Raw genomic sequence first — 13,613 nt, 5'->3', positions numbered from 1 at the left:
GATCTGTGTGCAGCATGGGTTACATTGCAGAAGTTTCCCATGCACTAGCCTAAAACTCAACAACCATTAGGCATCAGAATGCAAATATCAGAGCTCCATCCCTGCAGCTGGGCCGGACTTCTCTGGTGCTGGTGTGCAGCTGGGCATCACCTGTTTGGATTAGATGCATCTGAAATGTTTTGTACCTATGCATGACTGTATGAAGGAGGTACTGAAGACCTTTCTGGAAGAGACACTTCATTTAAATACAAATTATTAAATGGTGCAGTTACAAAAATGAAAGGCCGTGGCCAAACCTCTACAGATGATCCTCTGTTCTCAGAAAGGTACTGCCTTTATATCTGCACTTAACTGCTAGTGCTTGGCTGATACTGACCCAACTCTATTTTTTCATGTTTTACACACAAATAACTTCATTGAACAACCCTTTGAGTCTTTAGAACAAGAATTTTAAGGGCAAACTCCACGGAGGACTGATCAGTCAGGGACTTCCTGGCCACTGCCAACATGGCCACAGTTAATTTTGGTAAGAGACACTTCTCTCTCAAAGTCTTTTACTTTATATTTGAGTGGTCCCGGAGTTGCTCTTCCTTCCGTAGGTAGTCATGAGTAATGCCTCAGCAGAGTTTGTGGTAACAGCTTGTTGGCATTGCAGTGAAAACCAAGCCTGCCTGATGTTTAGATGATTCTGTGATTTCTACTGGGCTCCCAGCAATGTGAGCATTCACTCATCCAGGATTGCATTGTATAACCAAGAAGCAGTGCTTCTTGAGTGTACAATAATAATGCTTGCCATTGCACTAAGCTGATAAGTGAAAACAGACAAGGAATGTCAGCAAGTCCTCTTTAATGCAAAGGTAGATGTCAAAAGCTTAGGTTGAAAAGAATAAAACGAGGGAAGGAAAACACATCTCTCAAACAGCCTCTGCCTGCAAAGCTCGCATTGTGAGAGCAAGAAGTGAGCAGCAGAGTGGAAATGGCTGGGGACAGAGGCACTGGGCTGGTGGCAGGGAGTCTGGGCTTGGCAGAGTAGATCCTTGGGTAGAAGCGCCCAGCTACTTCTATGAGAACAGGGTACATTTATTAATTTGGCCTCTGCTGGTTTTAATTTGTCAGGAAGCATCATATAAGGGGAACACCAGCTAAGGAGTTTGTGTTTCACATAACTTTCTGGTCTATCATTAACAAGAAATCTCCAAGGTTTAGTGTTTTTATTTGTTTGGTTGCTTTTTTCCCCCGGTACAATTGGGAAATCCATTTATGTTGAATTTAAGCTTGGAAAGGCTTAAGGATTTTTCTTTTCCCCAAGAAACTCTTCAGAGTTAGTCTACAAACTACTTAAGGGACCATAGACCACAGGTTGAAAACTACAAATTTATGCTCAGGAAAATATTTATCTTCGGTCATGATTACACTTAGAATCATAGAATCATAAAATTATTAAGGTTGGGAAAGACCTCTAAGATTATCTAGTCCAACCACCCACATACCACCAATGCTGCCCTGTAAACTATGTTCTAAGTATCACATCTATATATTTCTTGAGCACACTCACGGGGAGAAACTCCACTACCTCCCTGGGCAGCCCACTGTTGCTGTTTTGAGTCTTTCAGGAGATCCCACTTCTGAAATTACAGTAGTATTTGGGAAGTACAATCTTTGTTTCTCAAAAAGTGAGGCCAAGGCCAACAAAAGGTCTAAGCTGTAATAATACATGATATTTAAATATCTTTGAGAATCTGCAATTATTGTTTTTCCTGGAGTACAGAGAAACGAAAGCTTGGAAATGATTTTCTACCAAGACACTCTAAAGCCAAGAACAAATAACTTGAAATGTTTTGTACAGAGAATGGTTTTTAAGCTTTTGATGGGGTTCTAGAGGCTTCAAATGGAGTTGGTAATAAGGCAACTGCCGCTGAACTACCTCAGGTTAAAATAAGAGCCACAAGCTCAAGTCCAAATCTGCCCTAAAAAGTGGTGAGTTTCAGACAACATGGTTAGACTGACAGCTGGATTGAACCCAGTGGAGAAAAAGCAGTGTAACAGAGAGCATAACCTGCCCCTTAGCACATGCTATCTGGCACAATTAAATTATACTGCTCTGAAGGCTTCATCAACAGGAAGCCATCAATCACTGGGAAGGAATTAAGAGCAGTGCAGCTGAAAGTGGAATTTTGCTCAGCATTTAGAAAGGACGTTTTAATAATATTGACAGCTCTGTCCCTAGAAGTTAACTATGGAAATGAAAACATTTGGATTACAAAAATACTTTCCATGCCTCTTGATTCTGAATATGCTTATTTTGTGTTGCTTTTTCTGGATGGAAACCAACTCTAATAACCATGATTTTTCACTCAGCAAAGCACCTTGACTACAGCTGTGTAGAGGAATTAGGTCAATCAATTTTATACTCATACCTTTTTAAAGTGCTTTTTTCAGTTTCTTTCTTTCTTTTTTTTCCCTGCAGACAGAAACACTCCTCCTGAAAGCAGAGAAGAGAGGGCTGTGTGACTGCTTTCCTGCAATGCACTGAAATGAGCGCTGGGATCAGGCCAATGGACATGTATTATGTATTCATTTTTAAAACACTGTTGAATAAATTACAGGAAGATACGGAGTGCTGCACCGCAAGAGAACAATTTTTATCCAAACAGGTACAGCCCAGTTAGATAATTTTTCCTTTGATGTGCTTTATCAGTACTATATGTGATATTGCATCTGCTGAAATGTCAAAAGAAGAAGCAGTGTTAGTGTCTCATTCCTGGGATTTGTGTAGGGACAGCATCTCACTTTCCTGCTATCTTAAGCCAAAAATTGTCCTTAGACTCTCAGGCCAACCCCTCAGCTTATGTAAATTGCCAGAGATCTATCAAAGAGTAAGTGGAGTCAAATTCTTTTATGTTACAAGTGTGTCCCTAAAAAGAAAATGAAGCTGCTTTGCAGTGATGCTTTGCTGTAAATTTGCAAACACGCAGTCGTGATTTTATATAGAAATTAGTAGTTGTCACTGCCTGCCTGGCAGCACACAGAAGGTATTTGTTCCCAATTTTATCAATAATGCAGTGCACGGCAAGCAGTAATCTGTACCCAGCATTTGTTTCTTCAGAGCCACATAGTAGCTGTGATCTTTTTGGAGGGATTTATTAAGTATCTAATGCAATCACTAACGTTTATAATCACATGAATGCTGCCTGGCAATAGAACTGATTGCGTCTGCCAAAATCTTCTGGAGAAGTGTCTTTCATTAAGCAAATCACAGCCTGGGCTGAACCACTCTCACTGGCCGCTCCAGCAGGTTTGGCAGAACGCCTGCACAACGCCCGCGCAGCCAGGAGCCTCCTGCAAACTCTGTTTTTTAAATATTTAGGTTCTAGCAAAATGGTCCATAGCTCTTGCGTGGACTTACGCAGGGAGGAATTTCGCTCCACAGTGATGGGTTACGCACTGATGCTATTAATATTCCCACTGCAGTCAGTGGGAAATAAGAGGACACAATGGTTCAGGCAGTGTTGCTACACTGTAGTACACTTGTAGTAGACAAGATTGCACCTTGTTACACTTTGAAAAACAGTGGCACATCCTTTCCCCATGTTTTCCTTTTTTTGGGGGGGGTGGGCGGGATGGGGAAAAACAGAAGATTCCCCCAATGGAAAGTTATTGTACAGAGTAACAGATTTTCATAAAACTTCAAATATCTTCCCCAAAGTGTGGTGAATGGAAATGTGGAGATCAGCTAGAGCATCTATGTATGAATTTGAAATTTTATGCAAGCAAGGGTGTGGGAGAAGTATCAACAACAGTGGTTTTCAAAGTTATTTTGTCAACCTTTATCAAAACACCCATTTCTCTATAAGCAGCTGATATTCTGCTGTCGGGCTGCTCAGTGAGCTATAATCCAAGCCTCTTCTCTCCTATTTTATTCCACCACTGCAGGCACAGGGAACTATGATCCACTGCCAGAATATTTTGTGTGCAGTCACAGCCAGTAATATGCAGTATTAGAATACACTCTGGCAAAGTAACTTGAAAGGCTGCTGATTCTCAGTAAGGAAAAGCATCCTTCCACCTTCATTTTAAGTAGGAATTTTGTTGACCTTTGTAGTATTCCAGAAAAACCCTTTATAGGTCATCAGGACCCAGTTTGTATGAAAGAGAAGCATTGTGACACAGCAACAGAGTGCTTCTCTGCATTACACTCCACTAAAGCACTGGAAACTGGCTGAGGGGAAGCAATAGAGGGTGTCATAATAGAGTGGTTTATTTTACAACTATAGCAGTAGGCATAACACAACTGCTTTCAAATTCCAGCCTTAGGTTGCTTTACTCCCACTTTGATTTGAACATGAGCAATGCACACATCTTGAACTGATTTTTGGCAGAGGTAGAATTTCAGCACTGAACCTGCGAGGTTTTTCAGCACAGCTCACTTTCTGGGGACAGCAGCACGTCTGTGGTTTTGTATTGCTGTTGTGCATGCTTATTCTGCTGGTACCTTAAAGAATGTGGCAAAGTCCTGTTAGCAAATGCTGGTTTGGTTTTTTTGTTTGTTTGTTTTTTGGGTTGTTTTTCTTTTTTTGGCTGTGTTTTCATTTAGAAAAGTGGTTGCACACAGCTGAGTTTTGATATGCAACTTGTTATGATAAAAAGGCGGAATGACTGACGAGTGGATGTTCTCTGGCTCTCAAGGGGATCAGAGTGACACTGCAAATTTATAGCTGTGATAGCAGTGATGAGATGTACTCCTCTTCGTCTATAACAATAAAAATACAAGATGCATTGTGCTGTTTGGTGTGCTTTGTTACTTATTTGTAACTTAAGATGTTCATGCAGTAATAAATATCTGCTCTTTAATTAGTTGGAAAATTCTCAGAGGGAAAAGTGCTATTTTGAATAAGAAAGTCAAGAAATCTTGTATTTGAGCTAAATTTATGAATGTACTCCTATTTGTTGAAGTATAAAATCGAACTCAATCTTATTTGAAATTAAATGTACTGCAAAGATTTTTAGAACTTTTTTAGTCTTCATACTCTGAACTTGATAGCTGTGATAAAGCTCCTTGTAATTAGCAAGGTGCACTAACTAAAAATTGAGTTACATAGCTTTAATTTATTATTGCTCATGAAGTTAATGTACTAGAAGAAACTGTATTTTACAAAAGGTTTTAATTGCAGGAAGTCTTAAAGCAGAAAGTCTTTTTTACTACACAGCACTCAAAGCACCATTTTGCTGTGGATTTCAGATAAAATTTGTGACCTTTTGAAATCAAGCTGTGTCTTTTCTTTTGGTGCAGTGCTGCTGCAGATAGCCTTGGGCACAGTGCATTTGTACACAATGGAGTGGAAGTGGCAGGCTGTAAAGATGCACAGTTAAGTTCTCAAAAGAAAAGAACTGATATAATTGTGTTAGAGGGGTGCTTCCTCTGGGTAGGCAAGATGTTCTCTAAATCTTGGTACTGCATCTCCACAGCTTCTTGTGCCTACCCTCGTGCAGGACCTTGCACTTGGCCTTGTTGAACTTCATGAGGTTGGCATGGGCCCACCTCTGGGTCTGTCTGGGTCCCTCTGAACATCCCCTGCACTCTAGCGTGTCAACTGCACCTCTCAGCTTGGTGTCATCTGCAAACTTGCTGAGGGTGCACTCGATCCCACTGTCCTATAAGAATGTCAAATAACGCCAGTCCCAGTGCCAATCTCTGTGGAACTCCACTCGTCATCGGCCTCCACTTGGAGACCTCCTTTCAGGGAGATGTAGAGAGTGATAAAGTCTCCCCTGAGCCTCCTCTTCTCCAGACTATGCAATCCCTGTTCCCTCAGCCACTCTTCATAAGAACGTCATTTGAATTTTCCAAGCTTTCCAGAACCTGCTTTTGAGACCTGTACAATGTAATGCAGATGGAGGAAGCGGTTGTAAGTAACCCCTGTGCTCCTCAGCTGAAGCTACTCAGAACATAGCAAGTGTCAGGGAGGTTTAGTGCTGTGCCTTTTCCCACAGAAAATATAACATTGTTCACATCTTTTACAAATTGGTACTTGGCAGTCTGAAAATTAAGGGAAGTGAATTTGTAAGTGCTTTTACTAGTCAAGGAGAAAGGCAGTGGTCATGTAAATAATGATATTGGCGGCAAATGTTAACTGGAGTTGGAAAAATAATAACAATTACAAACGTATACACGTATATGTAAAATATATTTACTGTCACTTTTGCTCCACTAGAAAGATCTTTGGTCAAACCCAATGTGAACAAACTTACATGCTTATGGTATCTACGTATATACCCTGACAAAAACGGAAGATATGAACTTTCTTCCCTTAACTCCAGAGAGTAGGAATGAGAAAGATAAAGAGTCTGTGAGAAAACCACTTAATCATTCTCATTGTTCCTGGAGAGTCTGAAGCACCTAATAAACTTTTAGCACATGTAGGACAGGAGGTACCTGTACAAAGCAGGAAGACAAGGAACCAAGCTCTTCCTTCTGGGGTCCCTGTACCCACAGTCCATTCAGAGCCCAAGTACTTCAGACCTGTCTCACCTGCTCCACCTCTGAGGTGGTGGCAAAAGGGAGATAATTGGATCCCTGAAATATGCAGGCCTAGTTGGCTGCTGAGCTCAAAGGTGTTGGAAAGGAAAGGCAAAAAGATAAGGATCGGGTACAGCACAGTCATTTGTGATGGAGCTTTATACTGAGGGAAACCAAGCAGCTTCCTTCTCTGTGTGTAAGCACAGCATTGTTCCTAGTATATAAAAAAGAATTACCCAAAACAATGATGTTTGTTAATATCCATTATTAAAGCTCCAGTTCACTACATCCATTATGATGTTTTCCATGCAGCAGCTCTTAATAGAAATGTCCCTGCTAAAGTGTGGGGTTTTGTTCAATCTGGCTTGTGTGAATGCTTTCTTTGAACTCCATATGTTTCTATTTATTCTGAAATCATTTTCAGAGCTGTTCTCTCAACACTGTAGCCCAAATTCTTCACTTGCACTCCCACATGGGATTCTTCACGAACTCACTGGAAAGCACAAAAGGTGACTCAGGCCTATTTCACACTGACAGTGCTATGTTTACTCAGTGTATTTATTCTGATGTAACTGCTGTTTGGATTTCATACAATCCCCTTGCTGTTTTGTAAAAGATTTTTCTGGGAAAGCAGAGCTCCTGTGCCCTGTCCCTACATAAGCAGGCTCAGTGTTAAAGAATTTGGATCCTACATTATTGTGTTTCTCAAGCAGATCAAGAGCTGGCTTCAAGATGAAGTGTTATCTGTTGTTTAAGAACTGACAGTGTGAAATAACAAATTGGTGATGTGAAATAACAAATAGAAGTCTAGTGTTTGTGCAGAAAGTATTCCATCATCTGCAAAGCATGAAAGTACAAAAGATAGATGCTATCGGCAGCAGTGGTTACCGAGAATGGGTGTTTCTTCCTAGCTCTTGATACAACAGCTTGCCTGTAGTATTCCATACATTATAGATGGAGTCAGGGTGACAGGCTCTTGTTATATCAGATCTCATTCCATATTGATAAAAAAAAGAAACAATGGATCTATACATTGTTTGTAAATCCATATTAGTCAGATTCTGACAAGCCTATCTTTTCCAATATTTAATTCTTTTTTTTAAGTTGCTTGAGAAACTATGTCTGTGTCTTGCGACTCAGGTGTATGTGGGTGTCAAATGTATAGCAGACTAAAACACATAAAGCTTACATAAAGGAGCAGTTGTGTGTGGTGTAGTCCAAAGAATTTAGAAACCAGGCATTTTTGAGCTCTGACCCATTCAGAGACCAGATTCAGTATGAGTCTCAACATAAGCTTTTGTAACAAGACTGCTGTACGTTGCCTGCAATGGAGCAAGTACTTGATGCCCAATAATGCATTGAATAATTGTGATTCTCCAGAATATTTCATCACTATGCAAAACAAACAAACAAACAAACAAAAAAACACCCAACATCAACAAGAACAGTCGCAAAATTTAACACATTCTTCATTGCAAATAATTAGCTTTTCCCATACATACAGTTATATAGCTGAAACAATTTTATTGCGATAAGTTTAAATTAGTCATATTTAAACAGTTGTTGAGAGGATCTGGACTTGGGAGTAAATGAAGACTCAATGGATTTAATGGGTATTAGACCTTGGCCAGCTCTCTAAGAACAAGCGCAAACATGCAACGCTTGAGAAAAAGATCAGACTGGCTGGGAAGATAAACACAGTAAACTTGGGAAAAAATGCTTCTTGTTGCTTTCTCTTTGACTTGAGGTCTGATTTATACCTTGTCCATTTCAAATTTTCATTGTACCTGGCACAAGAGAAAGGTTTTGTATTGCCTCCTCAAGGTGAGTTTCCATTTAGAACTGACATTTATACATGAAAGGCCACCAGATACCTTCCATACATTAGCAGGCATTTTATTATCATGTTTGGAGTCTGGGATAAGCTGTTGTGAGGCTTTCCAGGCATGGCTGACAAACACCTGCATACACTACTCAATCACTGCCAAACTGGAGAAAGCATCCAGCAGCTTCTGCCTGGGTGACTGAGTGGCTCATCTGAGAAGAACTCCACTGACAAAGCTGCACACAGTGCCTGGGAAGATGGGCTGCCAGCTCCTCACTTGAGGAATCTGATAGCCTTTAATCCTGACCAGGGAGAAGCTTGGCACACTGTCTGGTATGGAGTGGTCTGGCTGTATATTAAAGATGGAGAGCAGAGGGCCGTAACTGGAGTAGGTGCTGCTGTTTCTGAAGTAGGTACTGATACCTCTGTAGCTTGCAGAGTCATTTTTATCCCATCTTACAGCTTCTTGTCCTAGGAGGAAGATGAGGGCTCACGCATGTCAAAATGCCTATCTATTAAAACAGGCTGTCATTCCCCGAAACCCAAACTGCGTGCAGGCTGCAGACGCACGTGCTCAGCTTTCTCTTCTAAGGGCCCATCTGGTCATCCACCCAGCAAACAGCTCTTTTGAAAGACAGCTATTGCAGTTCTTATGATTCAAATCTCACTGTAATTAATTAGAAGCAGGGGATGGGAATCCAGAAGGCCTTTAGAGGCCAGGTGGACCCATGAAGAGTTTGGTAGTTCAAAGAAAATGTCATCTGCAGGGCCAGACTGTCAGTACAGTGTGCTAATAAGCAGACCTGTCTAATCTGTGAGTACAGTACTACAAACATGAAAGAGGAGGAAACTTCACAACTCATGACCTGACTACCCAGGGTGCCACTCTATGTGCCCTTGACAGGGTCCCATTTTGCAGGCCCTAGAACAGCCCATGCAAGGCAGCGGACAAAATGGCCACTTCTAGGAAGAATCTCAGGGTAGAAGACAGATAGGTCTGCAGTCACCATGCTGAGGACGTGGCCTTCATAAAGCAAGCATAAAGTTGGAACAGAAGTTTGAGGGGTTGTACGTACCTTAAGACCTTAAGACCTGAACAGTGGTGCCTATCTCTGTTGTCTATGAGCCAGCACCAGTGTGTTAATGAGAGGAAGGCAGGCTTCACATCCTGTGGGAATGGGGCTCCAAAGTTGCTTTTTTTCTAAAGGTACCTGGGCTTGACTCCTTAGGAAGGGCATTCCCCTGCTGTGAGCTGGCTTCCAGCAGCCTTTAATAGAGCCCCATCCTGGTAGTATTTGACATTAACTGCTCTATGCTACGTTTCATCTTGAGATGGCCATATTGCACAATTTGGGATGATCCCAGCATGATGCTAACGTAATTTTGTTTTTCAAGGCATGAACAGACATAAATGCAGTTTGATGCTATATTATCTCGTTAGCATGACAGTGATTAAATCATATGGGAACCACCATGTTAACAGCCTGTCATTCACAGAAACCTGTCAGGTTACTGTCAAATCAAGGAGTCCAAAAGCACAAACACCGTGGGAGAAATCATAGGACTTTTATAAAAAGAACAAGTTAAAATAAATGCATCTATTTTGTTCTGTTAATTTAGTATCAGTTTTCAAACTTTAAATCAATCTATCCTCTGATTACAGCACCAAATACTGCAGATTTTTTTTTAAATGTGAAAAGCTGGTAAACCCAGATAGCTGAGATAGGTTGTTAAAGTATATCAAGCATGAAAAGTTCTACTGCAGAGATCCCTGCAGTCTGTAGTCACAGAACTCTACTGACTTTCTCAGAGCTCAGCTAGTGATGGATTTGATCTGGTGAATCAGAAGAGTTTGCTCCTACATCCAGACATTCATTACGTTTTGAGATAGACTTGAAGAGATAGGTTTAATTGTATTTTGTTGTGCTTGACAAAGAAAAGCAAATACTACTTTTGCACATACCAGATGGCTTATCAAATATTTCCTGGGGGTGTAGCAGTGGAGCTCAATGGGCCTAGCTGTGATCTTACAATCCATTGAATTTTGAGATGTTTTAACAAGTTTTGCTTGAAAAACAAAACAGGATAGCTGTCTATGGGATATTGATGAACAGGTACAGCAGCAGGGAGATTGCCAAGTAAACTGAATGGAACAGTGAGCCAAGATACAGTGCTTCAGATATAATACCTCTAGATACAATTTCTGTAATGATTGTTTCAGTTTTGCCCATACTAGCAATCAATTTGTGACTTCGGTGTATTAACAATAAATCTTGCAAGATGCTGTAATAGCAGCTTGCTTAAAACAACGTACATCCATGTTTAACAGCTCTGCAGAATTGGATCTAAAGGGCTCAGTGCTCTTTGGGATTCATCAGTCAGTGAGTTTTGCTCTCTATTTGATGGTGCCATTATTCAAGCCATGACAGTTGCGTCCATTATATCTCCATGTGGTTGAAACTGCAGAAAAAAAGATCTGCTCCAGGTGGAAACTATCCAAACACTATTTTTGCAAACAGCATCTCAAGAGCAATTGTTTGGGACTGTGCAGTATGGGCACTAACAACAACAGGAAAGCAGATTTGAATGTGGCTTCCAGCAGCTTTTTCCAACTTAAAAAAAGTGCCATGGGGCACTTAATTTCACACTGTCACTGAGCTGCAGAGTTAGGCCAGCTAAAGTCACAGAACAACTTCTCTCTCCTGGGAATGTCCAAAGAGCAAGAATCAACAGATCATAAAGGGGAGCTCAGTTCTCCTGTGTGATGAGCTGGGAACCCCAGCAGACTCTGAGTAAGTGTGAAGAGGCAGGGAAGAAAGGACTCAAGTAGATTACAGTGAAATTTAAGTTGTGTTAAGCATATCAGTCCTCTTGGAAAACAATTACTCTCTCTTTTATTGCAGGTTAAAATGGTGGCAAAGTGTGACTTTGCCAGAACTTAAATCATTTGTTTCATACAGAGTATGGAAAGCACAGCCAGGCAGTCACCTGATTGGGATGCAGGGAGTGGTCTTCTGGGATGGACTGAACCAGGGGAGTCCAACCTCTTGGCTTGCCTGGGTCACATTGAGTGAAGAGGAATTGCCTTAGGCCACATCAACAGAGGTTGCTCTGAAAGTAATGACTCCTAATTACTTCCATGGAAAATATGACCAATACAAAGAACAGAGTAACAGTACTGAATAGAGCAAATTCTCAGATAACAAAACTTTTTTTTTTTTTTGACACAGTCACCATCATTAGTTATGCATTTTCACCAGCAATAAACAAGAGCCTGCATGCTGCACTCATAACAATCTGTGGATTAACTGTTGCCATCACCACTGCTGGAACACACCACCCACTGCCTCACTGTGCTCACATCCACTCTTTGGTCTCCATCAATTTTCAGCAAGTGTCACCAATTTTCAGCAAGTGTCAGTGAAGGTCAATGGGTGCCATTTTTTCCCTTTGAAGGAATTCAGTGACAAACCATTGTTCCATTCATTTCTAGACAACATTTTGTCAGACTGCCCCTCTGCTGCCATCTGTTTTACAGCAACATTTAATAGAATGTTCAACCCTTACTGCTGTCCCACCAACATCTGCCTCTGATGTCATGGGCCAACATCATAAAATAGGAGACATTACTTTCAGAGCAGCCCTCATAAGATATATAATATGGTTCATGTATGTAAATAGCAAAACATTTCATTTTTTAATGCCTCTTATTAAAACATATTAAAAAGACAGCAACAAAAACAAAAAAGTAGTGGGATGTTTTACCTTTTTTTTTTTTGTAAGCTAATGCGTCAGTCTGGTTCAATGGCAGAGGTGGCAAATCTTAGTGAGTTCTCAAGGTGCTCACCAGAGATTTTTGATGAAATTTTACTCTTCCTGTGTTTCATGCTTGCCAATAATTGTTCACAAATGTACCTATGATGGCAGGGTGTGAGTGCAGGCCAGCCTGTGTCTGGCCACATGTGGGCAGTGGGACACAGGTTGGATATGCCTGGATTAAACTGTTCTAAATATGAAACAACACCTTACTTTTAAGATAATGGTGAGTAAGCTCCTTAGTGGAACTAGGTGTCTGAAACACGAGGAGCTTCTCTCCAAAGGCACGTGTGACTGCCCCAAACCAAAGCACTAGTAAGATCACTAGAAAATTTGAACTGTATGAGAAAGTCTTTTGACAGTGTCCATACAAATCCAGTTGCCTCAGTCTGGCTAGTGTTTTATTTTTGTTTTGAAATTTTTGTTTGTTTGCTTATTTGCTTTTGTCAAGGTCTGGACTAGATTTGGACCTCCAAGTCTTTCCTGTACCTTCTAAATCTGCCTGCCATGTACATGCAGCAGTCCAGGCTGAAATTTCCTATTTGCTAACGATTGCTTCATTTCCATGCATATGTTAACTTCATGCAGTTTCACAGTAACCTGTGAAAAAAAACAGTGAGTTTTTATGACAGTAAAGTTACATTTCACTTCTTCCTAAGTCCCTCGGGGAATTTAAAAACCCAATTCCTACTAATTCCTAACAGAAAGCGAGCAGCCACATCTTTTCCCCAGCCTGTCGCTTTCCATCCATCCAGCTGATTTAAAGAGGCTCATTGCTGTGTAAAACCTGTGAGTTGTCTTTCATTGACTTCAGCCTCTTGATCAGTTCTCTGCATCAGATTTCAACAGGATGTAAGCATCCAGTCCAGAAGCCTCTTCTTTGTCACACTTGTTCAGGTCTACTTACTTCTCCCTTTGGCTATACTCTGTAATGTATTCTTATACATAATGTATCTCTTTCTCCATAGGCTTCTGTTCCACAGTCCTCCAAAGCCTTGATATTTCCTTGTCAGTAAGGTTTAGCACACTTTCAATCATGGTATTTCGGAGCTTTTTTCTTTTGTGGCTAAAAGAGTCACTGCTAGGAAATGCCCAAGGAAAGCAAAGCTATATGTGATAATGAAAATTCATGCCATTAGAAATGGAAGCTTTTCTTAAATATAATTTTCCACAATTCTAATAATCAGTTTGTATTAGTTTTTGACATTACTTCCTAGGAAGAGTCTAACAGTGGTGGTAAGGACTGAGTTGGAGAGCACGAAGGGAAGTAGCAAGGAAGTAACAGAGGTTTGCGCAGTGTACTGACAAGTGTGTCAAGAACATGAAAACTTTTCTGCAACCAACAACTTATACTTTCATCTAGGAACGTGATTTTTCAAGTTGACACTATTGACTTCTGCCTAAATAATACTAATTAATGATGCAAGTAACAAACCTCTTAATGATCCATTGTGG

General features: G+C 40.7%; 1 protein-coding gene across 6 annotated transcripts in view; it reads left to right on the top strand.

Annotated features, from left to right (window-relative positions):
• LOC104910854 (neuropeptide-like protein C4orf48 homolog) overlaps positions 1 to 4,939 on the top strand; it is a 54,693-nt gene extending 49,754 nt beyond the window's left edge. For 2 of the 6 annotated variants that reach the window (XM_031553194.1, XM_031553195.1), the window contains exon 5: positions 2,468 to 4,936. In XM_031553194.1, coding sequence (XP_031409054.1) covers positions 2,468 to 2,533 — 66 coding nt within the window. In that variant the 3' untranslated portion in view covers positions 2,534 to 4,936. Of the gene's footprint in view, positions 1 to 2,467 lie in introns of all 6 variants that reach the window. The other 4 variants (XM_031553193.1, XM_019614981.2, XM_019614982.2 and 1 more) reach the window with 4 other exon arrangements.
• The last annotated feature ends 8,674 nt before the right edge of the window (positions 4,940 to 13,613 follow it).

This window comes from Meleagris gallopavo, chromosome 4, assembly GCF_000146605.3.
Source record: "Meleagris gallopavo isolate NT-WF06-2002-E0010 breed Aviagen turkey brand Nicholas breeding stock chromosome 4, Turkey_5.1, whole genome shotgun sequence".
In the NCBI taxonomy this organism is placed as follows: domain Eukaryota; kingdom Metazoa; phylum Chordata; class Aves; order Galliformes; family Phasianidae; genus Meleagris; species Meleagris gallopavo.
The sequence above is the reverse complement of the archived record's forward strand: the minus strand, read 5'-3'. Positions and strand labels throughout refer to the sequence as shown.